The 19,239-nt window shown below is 45.9% G+C and overlaps 1 protein-coding gene across 7 annotated transcripts in view; it reads left to right on the forward strand.

Moving 5' to 3' along the window:
- Snrk (SNF related kinase) overlaps positions 1-18,801 on the forward strand; it is a 50,733-nt gene extending 31,932 nt beyond the window's left edge. For all 7 annotated transcript variants that reach the window (XM_029542761.1, XM_021206839.1, XM_021206841.1 and 4 more), the window contains 4 exons: positions 7,508-7,649; positions 10,624-10,836; positions 12,842-12,976; positions 15,370-18,801. In XM_029542761.1, coding sequence (XP_029398621.1) covers positions 7,508-7,649; positions 10,624-10,836; positions 12,842-12,976; positions 15,370-16,537 — 1,658 coding nt within the window. In that variant the 3' untranslated portion in view covers positions 16,538-18,801. The remainder of the gene's footprint in view (positions 1-7,507; positions 7,650-10,623; positions 10,837-12,841; positions 12,977-15,369) is intronic.
- The last annotated feature ends 438 nt before the right edge of the window (positions 18,802-19,239 follow it).

A 19,239-nucleotide genomic window follows, 5' to 3' on the forward strand; every position in this document is an offset into this window, starting at 1 on the left:
TTTTTTTTTGAAGATAGGAATAAGCACTGCCTGCCCTTGCAGTCTGGAGCTGCTATTTGCACAGTATTTACAGAGAACTGTGCTCTGCATGGTCTGAGGTTCACCGCAGTAGCAAGCTCAGCTGGGTCCAGAGACTGTGCTTTTCATCCACAGACCTCTGCACAATGGTGAAAAAGTAATGACAACCTACAGCTATGATTTCCAGGTCCTAGGTCTCTAGGCTGGAGGGCAATGTAAAGGAGCTTAAAGAAGATGAGAGTTGTAGGGAAGCTCTGGAGAGTTAAAGCACACAGTAGAGTATGGATGTGCCATTGTTGAGATGTCCACATTGTCCACAGATGGGGACAATTTGGGACAAATTTTTTAGCTTAGTTCAGGAGGCATTGATTTTTAGTTGCACAGAACATTTTGATTCTCTCAAGTCTTGCTGGAAAGGAAGTGTGGAGACCACCATGGTGATCCACTCCTCTTGGCTCTGCTAAGGAAGGACTGCTTCCCCCTGAAACCAGGCTTCAAAATAGAGAAGAGTGAAACCGAGGGTGCTGGAGACAGCTCGCTACGTGTGTGAGAGGCTCATCTAGGCTCCTCTACCCTCTTCTGCTTTGCTCTGGGTTTGCTGTTTTGTGCTGCTAGGAATCGAACCCCGGGCTTTGGTCAGACCTGGCAAGCACCCTACCCCTGAGCACAGCCCTGGCCCAGTGTCACCGTTGGCACGCTGTTGAAATAACCTGATCGTTCATTTCTGTGCTAGCTTTACTATCCTCAGGACTAACCACAAACCTTGTTTGGAGCAGGAAAGAGCCTTTAGTAACCAGGTGATTGTGGATTTAGACCAGTACTTCTTGCTGGGTAAATGGAATTCAGTGTGGTAAACCACAGGCCGTTAAGTGTCAGACTTATCACGGAGGAAACAAGGGACCAGATTTGTTGTAGGTTCCCAGGATCCTCATACTTCTGAGAAAAGTCCCAGGTGTCTTTGCACAGGTCATGTGTCAGCTGCTAGTAAGTGCTGTTTGAATAAAGGTGTGTACAGGTATAGGAGGTGTTGTATACAGTGCTGTTTCGTCAGCAGGACTTTAAAGCTTTCTGGTTCTGTTTACTTATTGACTCCTGACTGTTGAAAGAAAGCTCGAGGAAAAAATAGTAGAGGTTTCTGTCTGAAACTGCTCATTCTTCCCATTTTATTTCTTTCTCATTTTTATTTGGGATAATTCATATTAGAAGTTATTTTTTTAATTGGCATATTCTTTTGTCTGTCTTGTTTTCATTTTCATCTTTTGATAGCCTTCCAAAAAGGACTTTCTAATATACACTCTACTACATCAACCTGAGAATTAGCACCATTTGACTGTATTATGATTGATAATCCTACCATGTGCCAGAAGGGGAAGCTGCTGGATTCACTTGGGAATTATATTTCTAGTTCTCCTGAGAACTACTAGTGACTCCCATCCTCTATAACATCAAAGTACAGATTTGTCCTCTTCTTCCTGTGTTACCATAAATTGAAAGGTTTTTTTTTTTTTTTTTTTTTTTTTATGTTTTGTAAGCATTTATTTTTCCATTTTTGTCAACCAAGAGCCATTATAGTTGGGTCTAAAATCAAAACTGTCACTTGAAGTAGTGGCATTATCACACCCGGGTGTTGGATGCTTTGTTTGTTAGCACATCTGCACACAGTCTCACTAATGTGTTTTTAGAATGAAGGTAATGAGGTGTTTCTCCTCTGTATCCCAGTTCTCCAGCCTGGCCGGGGATGGTAGTAGCACTACTAGCACCGCGGGCTCAGGAGCTTATAGTTGCACTGTATTAAAACCTTTCATGGAAAAACAGAATAGTACTAAGATGAATTTGTATTAAGATAATGTCACCTCCCTCTCCAACTTATGAGAGGTAATTCTGCTGTCATCCTTACTGGCCTTTATACCAGACATCTGCTCCTGGAGACCTTTGTTAGGACCTGAAAGAAGCAATTTAGGTGAGGGAAGATTTGTCTTAGGTTATGAGAGCATAGGTAATTAGCATTTCACTAGATCATAGCAGGGAAGGTATGACCTAGCAATTCTCTGGTGGGAGTGTACAGCAGAGCTGCTCACTGTGGTGGAGGTCAGTAACAGAGAGTAAGCAAGGCCAGGTGTACCCCTCAAAGACCAGTTCCTGCTCGCTTGCTTTTTCCAGGTTTAACCTAAAGATGCCACAGCCTTCCAAATGGCACCTCAAGCTGAGGATCAGGTGCTCAGAACATTAGCCAATGGGGAACAGTCCAGGCTTTAGTCTTAACATATTGCTCCTGGCCTCAGAGGCTCATGGTCATCTCTATGTAAAATGTGTTTCATTTCCATAGTCATACCAGTCCCTACACTGTTCTGAGGGTCAACGTTCAAAGTCTATTTGAGACTAATTGTCTCTTAACTGTAAGCCTTATGTGAAATATTTTCATTATGCAGAGGTACAGAGTGAATGCCCCTTCTAAAAGGGAGGAATAGGAGAACAGGAAAGACTGGACCAAAGAATGAAACCCAGCAAGCAAATCAACTCTGATCGTTCCATGGCCAGTGGCTAGAGTGTACTCTGATATCATGAGTTCCTTCCTGTGGCCCTGCCAGTTGCAATACTCAGGGCTCCATGCTAGTTTTATGTCAGCTTGACATAAGCTAAAGTCATCCAAGAGGAGAGAACTTCAATTAAGAAAATAACCTCCATAAGATTGGACTGTAGGCAAGCTTTTACGGCATTTTCTTAGTTATTGATGATAGGGAGGGCCCAGCCCATTGTGGATGAGGCCATTCCTGAACTGATGGGTTCTACAAATTGAAAGGATATATATATATATATATATATATATATATATATATATATATATATATATATTAAGTAAGCATTTATTTTTCCATTTGTTTGGAGCAGGAAAGAACCTTTAGTAACCAGCACTCAAAAAAGCAGACTGAAGCAAGCCATGGGGAGCAAACCAGTAAGCATTCCCACTCCATGGCCTCTGCATCGGCTCCTGCCTCCAGCTTCCTACGTGGCAGTACTGAGTTCTGCCAGCTCCAGAACTCTCTGGGTGACCTTGCACCCCTACTGCAGCAGCCTCTAAGTGCCCGCATGACTGACCTTGGGAACTACTGTTTGCTCAGGGTATCCCTGTGATGCTGTCTTTTTAAATTAATGTTTTAAAACGCTTTTGCCTTTTTAACCTGGAGCCCTCTCTGTGTCTAGTGCTAACGGCAGCTTCCCTGTACTAGCTGTAGCTCGCCAATGTTTCTTTCCTTAGTCTTCACTGTGATGACGCTCCATTTCATGTTTTTCAAATCCTGCACTTTTGCTTCTGACATTCCCGGTAAAGCTGGCTGAAAGCAGCAGTGGCGATCGTGCCTATCGGGCACAGTCATTGCTGTTCGTGTTTGCTGTCTTAGCCCCCTGACTTCTGACCACGTAACAGAGATTATAGCGCTCTAGGGCTTACCTACCTTGGGCCTCCAAACTCATCTCTGTTCTCCCACAAACCAGTTTCTAACACTGAAGCCTCATGTCCAGGTGTATCACACCATCACCACACTAATGGTACCAATGTCACTATTATATTTTGAGTTGTTGTGACAAAATGCCTAACAAAGAATGAAGGGTCTATGAATTTCCAGTCCATCATCATCAAGGCCATACCTAGTTACCTACCTGTACTTTCCAGCTCCCCTCCTAAAAGCTCTGAACCTTGGGAAATGGCACCACTTGCTAGGAGCTACATGTTCAAACCATGAAAGGACTGAAGTTCCGAAGTCCTCAGCATTGTGCCTTGCTACCCTGAAGCCTTCCTTCCATGCTATCCTCCCACCATCCCCAGTCTTTGTTTTGTTTTGTTTTTTCTTCCTCCTGTTGCCTTTGTGCATCTGGGAACTTAGTTCTGGCTTTCCTCAGTGAAATGAGAATCTTGTAAAGTCAAATGCCTCTGCTCTGCCTGGGAGAGTGCCTGCTGTTGCAGAGTAAGGAAGGGCAGTTCAGTGCCTCTGAACACTTAGCAAGATTTCAGTGTTCATCCTCTTAGCCCGCAGCAGCTCCCTAGGGATACAGATGCAGATCACTGTCACACTTCTTTCTTCCATTTTGTGTGTGTGTGTGTGTGTGTGTGTGTGTGTAGGTACATGCATGTGTGGGTGTGTGTACACATATATATGGAGACCCAAGGTTGATGTCTAGAAATTACCCACAGTAGCTCTTCCACCTTATTCAATGTAGCAGGGTCTCTCAGTCAAACCAGAATGCCCTGAAATGTCTACTCTCACTAGACGATTTATTGTGAGGATGCTGTTTCTATCTTCCAAAGATAGATGCAGGTGTCTGTCATGCCCATTTGACATTTATGTAGGTTCAGTTCTGGGGATATGAACTCCAGTCTTTATGCTTGCAGAGCAAACATTTAATCATTGAAGCATTTTTTTTTTCCGGCCCAAATCTACACATTTTAAAATCATTTGTGAATATTCCACATTTGTTTAATGGACTATTTGTTATTACTGCTTGTTTTGTTGTAGACAGGTACTCTCAGGCTGACCTCAACTTGTGATCCACTGTGTGTATGCCACTGTACCTGACTAGTAGCCTGTGCTTATCATTTTCCTTTGGCCCCTATAGTGGAAAAAGTAAACTGATTCAAGGACAAAAAGAGAGAAGAGAAACAAATCTGGAGTAGAAATAAAGTCCTCAGTGTCAACAGAACATTGGTTCCAGGACGCACCATATCAAACTCCAGAACACTCACATCTCTTGTGTATCTGATGGTAGTATTGGTAGTGACTGTCACCTTGTCACAGCCTAGACTCACCTGAAGTCTTAGTTGAGTAGCTGTCTTCATTGGGCTAGCCTCTGCATCATATCTTTGAGGGATTATCTTCCTAATTGATAGAGGAGGGCCCAGCCCGCTGTGATTGGCACATTACCTGGACAGGTGACCCTAGTCTATATAAGAAAGCTAACTAGTCCTGAGCCAGAGTGAGCCGGCCAGTGGTGCTCTTCTGTGGCTTTCTGCCGTCAACTACAAAGTTTGAGTTCTGCCCTAATTTCTCTCAGTGATGGACCATGCCCTCAGAGTGTCAGCCAGATAAATCCTGCCCTCTGGTAAGTTACTTTTGGTCAGTGTTTCATCACAGCAACAGAAGAAACTAGAACAGTGGCTACACAGACATTCCCATATGTACACTGTAAGGACCCTATAGACTGCCTGTATACATAGTGCTGTGTCCACAGTTGATCTACACTGGATGATAAGGACAGCAAGTCTCTGCATGCTTAGCGCTGATCCCTCATTTCTGGGAGGGCTACCTACTTCTGAAGCTGTCTGTTGTGTGACCATATAGTCCTTAACTGAAACGCTTCAAAAGTTTTCACAGTACTTAGTACAAGGCTATATTTCTAAGTTCTTCAACTTGTAAGTAGTTCCACATAGGGAACTTACTTAAGCACTAGCCAGACTGTGGAATCTGCTTGTTGTGTTGCTCTTAGTTGTCCCTCTAACACACAGTAGACAGAATACTACTGTAAAAAATATGTCACGTGCTTGAGGAAACCACCCTTGCCTTAGTTACTTTTCTACTGCTGTCCTAAGACATGGTAACCAAGGCAACATACAGAAGAGAAGGTGAATCCATGACCATCATGACTCACAGCTATTTGGAACTTCAGTTCCTGGGGATCCGATACCCTTTTCTGACCTCCATGGTACTGCATGCATGTGGAATACATACATACTTACATACATACATACATAATACAAACATTTGTAAAACTCTCATACACATAAATATAAATCTTTTAAAACTCACACAAGGACAGTTTAAGTTAAATACCAGTTACATACATTTTCTTTTAAAAACTTAAGGTTTTAAATACTTCTCAATGGCTATTTAAAGAATAAGTATGGTTGGCAGTCATTACTGAAGTTACTTGAGTTAGTAGAGCCCTCTGAGATCCACTGTCAAGGCAGTCAGTGGATCAAACCATTCATCATTCTGAGAGCAGGCCAGATATGTCCTAGGGGTTAGACTGCGTGGTCTGTATGTGTGCCTCAATTTCAGTCCCTTTCTGCTGCTGTTTGACTGCTTTTCATAAACACAGCCACACCTGAAAAGCCACACTGTGGGGAATGGGTGGGTTCTCACTTGTTGCCCTCCTTTTTCATTTAAGTCAAAGAAATGATTAACAAATTTTAATTTTCCTAGCTTGGAACTTCCATTATTTTGGGTGTTTTAGGCTTACATGAAAACAGCAGTTGCCCGTTAGCAGGTGTGATGACATGGCAGGCCCATAACGTGCCTAGTTTTTCCTCTGAGCCTGTGTGTGCTTGCTTATGCACATGTGTGTGTGCACACGTGCGTGCATGCATGTGTATTTATATTAGCACATATATATTTTCATTTTTGGAATGTGATGCCTTCTTTAAATCCTTTTTTTTTTTCCTGGAAAAAAAAAAGTTCAAAAAAAGTCACTTTTGTTTTTCCAGTGACAGGTTTGTTTAAAGACAAGAGAGGAGACTGGTTACCATTATGGTTCCTCCAGTGTTGGTTCCTGCAGCTTCACACTTGGCAGGATCCTGTCAGGACAGAAGTTTGTCCAAAGCTGGACAGTACTGGGATACTTTAATGACAAGAAACTCATTCTCCTTTTTAAAAAATTAATTTTTAAAAAACTTTTAAAATACTATGTTAGGGGTGGGGGTAGTAGTGCACATGAGTGCAGTGCACATGGAGGCCACAAGAGGGCGTGAGATCCTTTGGAGCTGGAGTTACAGGAGGGTATGAGCCACTGTGTGGGTGCTGGGAATCAAACTCAGGACCTCTGCAAGAGCAGCTTGTGCTAACAACTGAGCTGTCTCTCTGCTCCCCCACCTCCATGTCTTCCCTATTCTGATGAGCAGCCCTCACTGTTTATTTGCATGATAACCATGTTTTGAGCATGTCTGAGCTATAGTTTTCTCCTTTATACCTGTCAGGAGTTGTATGACCCATTCACCACCCCAGAATGAGGTCAGGAACAACTGAGGTAAAGCTGACCTCAGGCAAATCCTTTCCAGTTTCACAGTTTTAACATCTTATCTTTGATGCTGGGCATGCTATAGTCAGGGAAGAGTGGACCTTGTCCCTTGGCTTAGAAGCCTGGGAACACTTATTTCTCAGTTCTCTTATCAGACAGGGCTTAAACCCAACTCTGTTGAGATTTTGTAGTCTGCACTGAATTTTGTGTGTGTGTGTGTGTCTGTGTGTGTGTTTGAGACAGGGTTTCTCTGTGTAGCTCTAGCTGTCCTGGAACTCACTTTGTAGATCAGGCTGGCCTCGAACTCAGAAATCCGCCTGCCTCTGCCTCCCAAGTGCTGGGATTAAAGGCGTGTGCCACCACACCTGGCTGCACTGAATATTTTTACATTAAGAATAAAATACTTGCTTTCCTACCTTTCTTCTCCCTGATGTTCCTAGTTTTCTAGATATTCTGGTATTTAAATGTCGTCTTTGGTTTGTAGACATATGGAGCCTGGGTGTGATCCTTTTCATGCTGGTGTGTGGGCAGCCGCCCTTCCAAGAAGCCAACGACAGCGAGACACTGACCATGATCATGGACTGCAAGTACACTGTGCCACCCCGCGTGTCTACAGGGTGCAGGGAGTAAGTAAAGCATGTGCACATAAAGCGACTCCACTGACCAGAAACTGATCACTGACACATGAGGGATACCCGGCATGCCTTCACCTGCAGGGATTTGAGTCCGTTTATTTATGAGATTAAGCTTCAATCTGTTGTTTGGGGTACCTGTTAGTTAGTGTTTGGTAAGAAATTCAACAGGAGAATGCAAAACATTCTTACACATATTTTCAAGAAGTCCTCTTTGCCTCTCAGCCTCCAGAGTGGTGATTAGGACCTTCTCTGGCCACTGCCTTTTTTTTTTTTTTTTCTTCAGTGGCAAAATGCAAGAGTTGAAGCTTCCAGAAAAGAGTTGGGCTTTCCTGTTTGGCAGGAACGTGTTTTTACATGGTGCCTCCTAGCTGTGTCATAGTAGCATGTCTTAATAACAGCATGTCTTATAGTCACATGCCCTCCCACAGCAGAGTAAAGGCTGGGCTTCAGTGTGTGGCACTGTGGGAAGCCAGCACTGACCACCACATTGGTCTCTCCATCACCTGTGCGAGACTCCTGAGAAAGGGCTGTTTGCAGTTAGGGATATTTCTAAACGAACCAGCTGAGATTGTAGTTACCAATTCAAATGTTTTCTTCTGCATTAACAGAATTTTGAGTTTTTCCTGAACAGCTGTAAGGAAGTGTGATGCACGATTGAGGGTGGAGCCCCAACTTGGGCATGGGATTCTGCGGACTTAAATGCTGTCTTCTCTGCTTACTGCTATGTGACAGTGGAAAAGGGTACTTGACAGGGTTGCTGTGAAAATTATATGAAGTAATAGTGGAAAGTGTATAGTTGAGGCTGGAGCACAGAAGAGGCTCTGTGTGTGGTGCTGGTGCTAGTGGCAATTTGGGGATGGAGCACATGGAGGCTGTTTATTTTAGGGTGTAGCACATAGAAGGCTTTCTCTGTGTCCTGGTTGTGATGGTGGTTTAGCCTAGGGTACTTGGGAAGCTCTGTCCTCCTGTTCTGGGTGTTGTTGATTTTAGGCCAGATCGCATGCCTTCCAGTGTGAGTGCCCACTTGCACCTCTGCGTGTGGACATGTGCAAGTGTGTGCGTGTGTGAGTATGTGTACATAGACTTGTGTGCCTGCATGTGCAGTGGTGATTTTAGGTCCTTGCTCTCAGGAATCAGGAGTACACCAAGTGTGGGTTAGATATTATAGTCCACAATTATCATCTCTGCTGCCAGTTAAAAACAGACAGAAGCATTATCTATTCACTCTACATCAACTGTGTCATTTGTTACAGAAACAACATGGATGCCCCCATTCCTGAGGTCTGAGACACTACCTCTAGGTATCCCTTCTAGAGGAATTATTTGTAAATGGTAGGACCATTCCAATGAGGGAAAACAACAGCAGCAACAAAATGAGCCTTTCCTGGTGTGTGTTTCTGAGTGGTGTGTTTTAAGGAACATGTCCATTTTATGTGGCTTTCCTTGTGTTTCCATTAGTGACTGCGATGCCTTTACTGTTGGAACCATGCTCTGCATGGCTGCTCCTCCTGTTTGTCATCAGCCATCTGCAGCTTGTCACTTCCTCTGTGACTGTCCCAGGACTGGCTTCTGATGCTGTTACCTCACGACTGTACTGTCTTCCTGTCCTCCTGTCAGTATTTGTCTGCCTAACAAGGGGCTGCTTTCTTATTCAGAACTTTATACACCTCACTTTTAGAATATTTAGAAAACCCTTCACTGTTAGAATATTTAGAACTAACTGCTTCTGAGACAGATTAGCCTCTCCACATTGGATATCATCAATAGTCTTTGTTGTTCAACTTGAAATATTTCCTAGGCTTTGTTATTTTATGCCTGTCTTGTTTACAATTATTTCTAATTAGCTATTACTTTTGATTTTTAAGTTAGAATATAGTCTGTATGTTACCATATATTCAAAATTTTGAGGCTTATTTATGCCTATCATGAGGACAGTTGTTACAATTGAGTTCTTGAAAGAATGTATTTTCAAGTTGGGGTCAGAGGTCTATATAATATACATCTTTAAGGACAAGCTCATTAATTGTTCAAAATTGTTTGCATTTAGAGTTTTCTTCACTGCTCTAAGATTATCTTCTGTGATGGTGGCTTTATTTTTTATTCCTTAAGATTTGTCAGCATTTGCTTTGAAATTTTGTTTTTTGGTTTTTTGGGGGTTTGTTTGGTTGGTTTGGTTTTTTTCAAAACAGGGTTTCTCTGTGTATGTAGCCCTGGCGGTCGTGGAACTTACTCTGTAGACCAGACTGGTCCTCGAACTCAGAAATCCGCCTGCCTCTGCCTCTCGAGTGCTGGGATTAAAGTGTGTGCCACCACTGCCCAGCTATTTTAAGCACATATAACAGTGGACGTCTGTGCTGTGTATTCGGCATTTCCAGTGTCTGCATTCCGATTTGCTGTATGTCAGGGTCTTGCCAGTGGCACCTTATTTCCTTTGTGGGTTTTTATTTGTGCTAGTTTTTGAAGCATTGTTCAGAAATTCTTTTCAGTTACACTCTATAGAAAGGAGTTGTGTGTTTTCTAGAACCAGTGTTAGTTCATGTCTTCCTTCTCAACTTCCTCTGAACAGTGGATTTCTTTCTTGTTTCTCACTGGGCACCGAGATGGAGTCCTCTTTCTTTCCAAACCACACAGGGAGTCGTGAGGCTGGTGACCCGCCCCTGCTTTCACTATGGTTTTAGCTATCAAGTATTCCGTGTTTATTTTTTGCCAGTCCACTTCTAAAACTGTTACATGATATTATTTTCATTAGGAGAGTCATTCATTCTCATGACACGAGCTGTCTCATCACTACACTAAGAGGCTGGGATTGTTTTATTTTATGAATACAGTGGCACCAGATTCTCATTTGTCAGTGAACCTAGTTAAATTGCTGTGACTATGTAAGAAACAGTGCTTGTTGGTAACAGTTATCATTACTAGTCCTTGCAAACAGTTTGCTTCAGTAATGAGCTACCTTTCTTCACAGCCTGATCACACGGATGCTACAGAGAGACCCCAAAAGGAGAGCCTCTCTGGAAGAGATTGAAAGCCACCCTTGGCTCCAGGGAGTGGACCCATCACCAGCCACAAAGTACAACATCCCCCTCGTGTCGTACAAGAACCTCTCAGAGGAGGAACACAACAGCATCATCCAGCGCATGGTGCTCGGGGACATCGCAGACCGAGATGCCATCGTAGAGTACGTCATCGCCTTCAGACACTAGTGTTCTTAATACTGTGACTCACTACCTGACCAAGAGCATTTTAAGGGAGGAAGGGTTTAATTCTGACCTGTAGTTTAAGGGAATGTAGTCTGTTTTGGTGGAGAGGTGTGGTGGCAGGATCAGGAGGTCTGCTAGTCACACTGCTGAGACAGGCTGGAAATCCACAAGGTCAGCAGCTCTTCACCTCCTAAAGGTGCCACAGTCTTCTCAAGCATATTGTCATTTGGGGACAAAGTGTCAAACACAAGCCCATGGGGACTTTCCACATTTAAGCCAGAGCACAGTTGGAGCTCCCAGCCCGCAGACATGTATCCATGCTCTCTAGCATCCGACCGGCCCGGGACCAGAGTGGGAGCTTTTGTGTTCCTTTCATTCTAGTGGACAGGCAAGCCACTGTCCGCTGTGGTCAGGCCTTTTAGACGCCTGTGGAGGAGGAATGGAGTAGGGTGGTTAGTCTCAAGGCACACAGTGTCTGTGGAAGTGTCCCCATCATCCCTGGGTCCCACTGTGAGTGCAGAGATCAGCATCGTGACAGGCTCAGCATGCATTTTGTGGGGGGTGACTCCAGTGGGGCTGGCTGTCACATGCTGCCTCTGGCTGCACTGTACTTATCAGGATGGAATGAATAGTCCCAAGCCTAAAGGATTTGCTGTCTTCTCCTTAAGTCTCTCTGCACTGCCCTGGAAACTGCACATTATTTAGTTGCTCATGAAATCTGTCAAAACAAGAGCCATTTTCTGCAGCCTTAGTAGTGTAAACCAGAAAGCAGAGTAATAGCAGCATGCTCTGCAGTCTGCTCTGCTCTAGCGGCAGGTCACGTGGTCAGAGGTCCTGTCTGAAAATAGAGCTCAGCCACAGGTGAAGAGCAGTTACTTCATGTACTTAATGAAACAGATACCACAACTCAAGGAAGCAGGAGAGAGGTAACCATGAGATGGTCCCTCAGGTCTGCATGTGGCATCTCAGTTTTCTGACCTGGGGAAGAGGATGATACAGGCTGGGCATGTAGACCCTATGTGTTGCCCAGTGAGTAACATGTGCTCAGTGGGAGCTCTAGTCTCTGGGAAGCGTCATAACTCCATAAAGGGTACACCCCTGTAGAGTAGTTTTAGTACAGTAAAAATAAGTATTTGCAGAAATAAAGCCAGGGTTTTTAACTTGGCCTTAGTTCTCTGTAGGATCCCATGCTTATGAGTTTTTCCATTTAAATGACCTGAGAAAGTCCAGGTTACTTGCTGCTTCTCTATAGTGATCTCATGCTCATATTCTTCATGCACACTGCAGTTTGCCAGGCCAGAGGTTTATAGAAACCAGAGCTACTGTTCCTAAACCTTGTGAGGTTGTTCCGTGACCACCTACTGCAGGAGATGGATGAGGCCATACACTTATTGTTAGGTCCCCAGCCTAGCCACATGATGCCTGCCTTGACACGGTGTCCAGAGCATTGCTGTTTAAATGGATGCAGGAACATGCTGATGGTATTCAGGGAGAAGGTAAGAGGAGCCCCCTCTTGATCGTACTGACTGCTCTCCAGTGCCTAAACTGCGGGTGGATCAAGAGTAGAACTGCCCCAACCATTCTGATTGGCTATTGCTCACAGAGCGCCTTAGGTAGCATGAGCCTTGTCCTCAGTCCAGTCTTCTCCTGGAAGCAAAGGATTCTCCTCAGCTGGCCACACTTCCGGAGGACACTGCTGTCGGGAGCCTCAGTGCTTTTCTTACATCTGGGGCACGAACACTGTCTGTCCAGCTACCGTAGGAGGTTGCTCTTTCCTCGCTCATCTGAACATTTTTATTTAGTTGCTTTTTTCAGATTTCAGTTATAACCTAAACAACTACAGGGTTTTATTCTTTCTAGTTTATATTTTTGTCTCATTTTAAAAGCTTCCCAGATACCGGATTTCATTAGGCCATATTATTTTTTTAATCTTGTAAAAACCTAGCTGTGTAGCTTCTGATTGTTTTTGGTTTCTTTCCTCAGAGCCCTGGAAACTAACAGGTACAACCATATCACCGCCACTTACTTCTTACTTGCTGAAAGGATCCTGAGGGAAAAGCAAGAGAAAGAAACACAGACCAGGTCTGCGAGCCCCAGCAACATCAAGGCCCAGTTTAGGTGAGAAAAACCTTTACTTATTATATATATATTACAGATGATATTACTGATATTAGCAGGTAAACATTCTGAGTAGGGAACTGTTTGCCGATGATTCCTAGTTCTCCAAGTAGGAGGGTCCTCATGGTACCGATGGCTGCTTTCCAGAGGTTACAGCACGCTTCTCTGCTGTATGCGATAGTGGGTGTTCCCAATTCCTAGGTCTCTCACTCTTGTTTCGTTCAAGATTTTCTCCAAGAGCAGTGTGGATTCCCCTGTAATCATTTGGAAAGCTTTTTTTAAATAGGAGCATTTAGGATTTTAGAGGTTGGAAGCTAGATCACTTAGTTGACTCACTACCTGTTGGATCTCTGATTTACCTGAGTCCCACTGTCGACCTCCTGAGGTTCATGTGAGGAGGGGCTCAGTGAGTTAGACCAGCAGGGCTTCTTTTGAGGTCTTGGACCAGAGCCCTCACTGAAGTTGATCCTCAGGCTTGCTTGGTGGAATGAACCCTCACTGTCCTTCAAACCTGTGACCTGTCTCGGAGTCTTTACCTGCAGAAGGGGGTTGTTATCCCATCTCTTTTGTTGACTGGATTTCAGAACATTCACCCACACAGCTCTAGGTGGCTGACTCTGACCAAGCAGTACCCTCCATGAACTCAGTGCCATCAACCTTTGTCAGTTTCTTTTGCTACTCTGTTCTGTTAAGATGTGATCTTGCCCTGTTGGGCTCTACCAGTTGTTGCCATTTGGGACAGGTGAGTTACATCATATGCTCAGGAAAGATGAATGACAAACTGTAATTTTCACACAGTGACAGCCAGTGAGGGAAGAGTACTCACAGGTGTTTGTGGTCCTTGGGTTTGCTTTAAGGTGGGGGAAGGGAGAAGAGCCGAGCCTGCATCCTGCCGGGCTGCTCCTGCTTCTCCATGGCCCCCTGCCTCAGCTCTTCCTCCTCAGTGCTCACTGGTTGCTATTTCCCCACTTGGTGGCCTTATAAGCCCCGCTGAACACCAGGCCCTGCCGCTGAGCACCCGGCTCCAGCAGTGGCAGAGACAGGCAGTTCTTCCTCCCCTACAGTTGCTCCAAATTGGGAGAAGATGTCTGTGGTAACATATTTACAACTGTAGGTCACAACGTAGCTGTTATAGATGCCTCTGGCATCATTACAGTTTCTGGCGTCCACCCGAGAACCTGCCCACACCAGCAACTCCAGATTGAAGGACAAAGTCTAGTTAACAGTTTTGCTATCTAGTACCTTGTGTGGGCACTAGAATAAGAATGTATGTATTTCTATTAGCAGGGCTGTGCATTAGAGGAGAGGCTTGTCTCTAGGACTCTGTCCTTTAAGTTCATGAACCCACTTACATTTCTTTTGATCAATGCTCAGCTTTCACACCATCCTCTAAAGTCTGTGCTGGACATTCCAGGTGAATCTCATTCATGCTATTGTACTCATAAAGGCTGAAGCGAGCTCATGTGTGTGTGTGTGTGTGTGTGTGTGTGTGTGTGTGTGTGAGAGAGAGAGAGAGAGAGAGAGAGAGAGAGGAGAGAGAGAGAATGTGTGTGTAGATATGTGTGTACATGTTCATATAGATAGTATGTGTGTATGAATGTGCATATGAGCCTGTCCACATGTGTAGATGTGCATGTGTATATGTAATGGAATGTGTGTAGCATGCATGTATACATGAGATACAATATCTAGATTATGTATGTAGATATGCATTTGAGTATATAATAGTGTATGCATGTTTGTAGGTATGCATGCGAACATATATGCAGGTGTGCATGTGTGCCTGTGTGTGTCTGGGTGTGTGAGCATGTATGCAAGGTGTGCATGTGTGTATGTATTCAGGTATGTATATAAGTGTGTGGTGTTGAGGTTTAGGGAGAGCTTGGGCTTCCCCAGCATCTCTCTGCTCCATGTTTTTTTCTGACAGCAGTGGTATGATGCAGTTGCCACATGACCATGTTCTCAAGCCACATCTGCCCTCTGGGATCCTTGATGATGAACCTAAAATGCTTTTCACATGTGTGAATTCTGTCCTAACTGTGTGTGCATGCAACTTTATGAAGGCCTGTTTGCCATGGCTTGCTTGTAGAGGTTCAAGGATACCTTGGGTTTTGGTCCTCACCTTCTGCCTTCTTTGAAACAGGGTCTTCTCTACCATCTGTGCAGGTATTGCTGGCCAGTGATTCTGGAACCTCCAGTCTCCATTCACCATCTGTGGTGGTGCTGGGTAGTGCTGGATAACCTGTGCTCTGCCTGCCCCATCCCACTTCCCATGGGTGGTTAGCGTATGAAAGAAAGCAGGCTCTTAACCCTGGGCAGCAAGCACTGAGCTGTTTATCTCCCCAGGACAGGCCAGCAACTACATGATTGTTTCTTTTTCCTCTATCACACAGGCAGTCATGGCCAACCAAAATTGATGTACCCCAAGACCTTGAAGATGATCTCACTGCCACCCCTCTGTCACATGCCACAGTCCCGCAGTCTCCTGCTCGGGCTGGTGACAATGTCCTCAATGGCCACAGGAACAAAGGCCTGTGTGACCCAGCCAAGAAAGATGAGCTCCCGGAGCTGGCTGGGCCGGCACTGTCCACTGTTCCACCCGCAAGCATGAAGCCCGCAGCCAGTGGGCGCAAGTGTCTCTTCAGGGTGGAAGAAGATGAGGAGGAGGATGAGGAGGACAAGAAACCTGTGTCCCTGTCCACGCAGGTGGTGCTGCGCCGGAAGCCATCGGTCACCAATCGCCTGACATCTCGAAAGAGTGCCCCAGTGCTCAACCAGATCTTCGAGGAGGGCGAGTCAGACGACGAGTTTGACATGGACGAGAACCTGCCGCCCAAGCTGAGCCGGCTGAAGATGAACATTGCTTCACCAGGCACAGTGCACAAGCGCTACCACCGCAGGAAAAGCCAGGGCCGGGGCTCAAGCTGCAGCAGCTCTGAGACCAGCGATGATGACTCCGAGAGCCGGCGGCGGCTGGACAAGGACAGCGGCTTTGCTTACTCATGGCACCGGCGTGACAGCAGTGAGGGGCCACCAGGCAGTGAGGGCGATGGTGGCGGCCAGAGCAAGCCTAGCAGCGGTGGCGGTGTGGACAAGGCCAGTCCAGGTGAGCAGGGCACGGGTGGCAGCAGCCAGGGAGGCTCTGGTGGGACCCCCTCGGGTACAACAGGCTCCTCAAGGCGCTGTGCAGGCCCTGACTCCTCCTCATCCTCCCCCGCCTCGGCCTCTGCTGCTCCACGTGGTGCAGAGCTTGTGCAGAGCCTCAAACTCGTGAGCCTGTGCCTAGGCTCACAGCTGCATGGCGCCAAGTACATTCTGGACCCGCAGAAGGCCTTGTTTTCCAGCGTGAAGGTACAGGAGAAATCCACTTGGAAGATGTGCATCAGTGCCCCAGGCCCCAGCCCCTCCACTGACCTTGACCCGGTGAGGACCAAGAAGCTGAGGAACAACGTGCTCCAGCTACCTCTGTGCGAAAAGACCATCTCCGTGAACATCCAGCGCAGCCGCAAGGAAGGGCTGCTCTGCGCCTCCAGCCCCGCCAGCTGCTGCCATGTCATCTGACCTGTAAAGCGCGCTCACTTCATCTGTTCTGACGTGACAATGCATGGTCTTTGTGCATGCTGCTACACGCTACTTTTCTTTTCCAGCCGAAAAGTCTACTGTGTGATTTTACATTCATGATTTTCAGTGTGGATGACCAGGATGAAATTGTGTTATCTGGAACCCAACATAAATGGAGCGCTTAGAAATTCATGTTCTGCACTTAACCTGGAGGGAAAATGCTTTCGTTTCCTTGTGAAAAGCCCAAATTCCTGTCCTGACCTCCGGTGATAGGGAAACTCCATGCTCTGAGGCACACTGGTGCCCAAGACAGAACCAAAGCAATAACGTGGTGACGCCCACAGGCCTGGGACGAGCGACCCTGCTGCCAGCCACCCAGGGCCTGTGCACCGAGAACCTTAGAGCCACGGTTTGAGCGCCCACACCTGTTTGTCTTAACCGATAGTGTGAAAGCAGTTGGGGCTCTTATCTTTTCACTGACAGATTGTCTTGTTTGTGTTAGGTGAGGTCAGCTCCTGAGCTTTGAGAGGCAGCTTACCCATAGATTACCAGGAGACAATCTTCTGTGAGACAATGAGGTGAACTCAAGTCTTAACTCTACTTAGAGTGTGTATGTCTGTCTGACAGAACAAAAAAAAAAAAAAAAAAAAGAGGCTCTGTAAGTTTCCCCTGCAGGACACAAGGCAGGGTTTCCTTCAGCCCTGTGTGGTGGAGGAGCGGAGGGCCTGCTGCAGTAGCCACAGTGCAGAGTCAGCACTCTGATGAGGAGGCAGAACTTCCTGAGGTGGTTGTGCTTGGTGGTGAGGTGGCCTCAGGTTTCTCCCATTTCATGGCAGCATTTGGCTCAGCTGTGAAGAGTGGCTGATAAGAAACTACTCAGGAAAGGGTAGTGCTCGGAGCCGTCAGTGGCACACTGCTGCCTTCCTGCCAGTGCTGAGCACGGAGCTCTAGCTCCCCCTCTCCCGCACCGGACTCCGGACTGATAGCTATCTCCCGAGGCATCTTCTCTCGATGCCCATCCTCCCTGATCTTGGGGAGCCCAGATGCTGGGTTTTCACACGGTGCCCAAGAGGTTTGAAAGCAGTGTTTAAGCAGCCTGTGGGGTAGGTGCGGATGGCCCAGGGTCCTTTCCTCACTCTTCAGCTGCTGCCCCGTTCCTGACGGACAACAGTGCAGCTGAGCATATGACTCAGAGTGGGCAGGGCACAGGCCACCACTTCCTTCAGTGCTCCGTGACTGCTACTTTAGGTTAGTGTATATTACTCAGAACTTCACAGTGTAACCTGACTTTACTAAGTAAAATGATACTTAAGATACTTCCTAGAGCTAGCTAACTGCTTGTGCTTTAAGCTGCAGTCCCATTCAGTGTGACATTCACATAGTTGAGAGCTGTGAGGGTAGACGTGGGTGAAGCCATAGAGCACATTTGCTTGAAATTCTTAAGCAGGGATCTTCCAAGGGCCAGAAACCAGTGTGGTTCTCAGAGACAGAGCCACATCTGTGTGGGCCAGGAGAGATGTCTATAAGGGGCATTGCAATAAACTGTCGCAGCTGTTTTCCAAGTAATGTACATACTCTTCCGTGGTCACGTCCAGCCTCTGAGTGGCGCCTCTGAACTCAACCGTATGCGTTTGGTCTCCAGTGGTTTTATATTCAGGTGTATATACGGTGCTCACTTTAGATCAGCAGTGTTGGCCATTTATGCTGCAGAGCTGTGTCATAGCCTTATTAGTTGTGTGTGGTTGGTGACCCTCTGGGTACACAATGTCTGTTGAGTGCTGTCTTACCCATTTGTTGACAAGTGGATGTCTGTGCATGTGTTGTGTGTCATGGGGTGTCGTCACAGAGGGAGGGAGCAGAACCATCACACCAATAGTGGACCAAACTACTTCCTTGCTCTAGCCAGTGACTTGTCCCTAACCTGTCTTCAGAAGTCACAGAGTTACAGTAGTGTATAAATTAAATATTGTGGGAAAAGTTAGTCTTGTATTTTTCTGTGTGTATATATATATAATTATGTACTTCTGGAATTCTATCTGTATTTAAAGATGTGACAATCTTGACACCAATTTTAATAGTCATGAGCCTGAACAAAGATGTCCTAGGAGCCAGAGTTGGTATGTGCTGAGAACACAGCTTGTCAGTTAACTGGTCAGTTGCCTCTAGTTCTGGCCAATCTTTTTCCTTGTGTGAACATTGACAGGTATGTGACAGACGGGAAATAATCCAATAATAAAGTGACATACTGATGTTCAGCAATAGAAGCCGAGTCTGTGTTCTTTTTATGAGGCATGCCCAGTCCAGCACTAGGAGATGCGGTTTGCTTTCTGTGGGCCCTGCATTCCTATCACTTGGTGGGGCTGAAAAAAAAAAAAACAGTCCTACCCACCGGTGTCAGGTGGCTCCAGAGAGGCCTAATATACTATCCAAAGGGCAGCATTTCCTTTAAACCACCTGGACAAAAGGAATCCAGAACTGTAATTCTGTTTCATCTGTTTGTTCTCATTTGGCTGGGTCCTACTTTAGCAAACAAAGCCATTAGAACTGCCACACACCGAACTTTGTGTGTCCGAACGTGTTCTGCCCTTCCTTTACTGTGGTACCAAGGTCTGCCCTCTCCCTGGCATCCATGAGGCCTGTCATAGTTGTTGCCAGCCACTCTAGCCAAAAGCTGCCCCACCTGCGGCCCACTTCCTCACATT

The sequence above is a fragment of the Mus pahari genome, chromosome 10 (genome assembly GCF_900095145.1).
Source record: "Mus pahari chromosome 10, PAHARI_EIJ_v1.1, whole genome shotgun sequence".
Taxonomy (NCBI): Eukaryota; Metazoa; Chordata; class Mammalia; order Rodentia; family Muridae; genus Mus; species Mus pahari.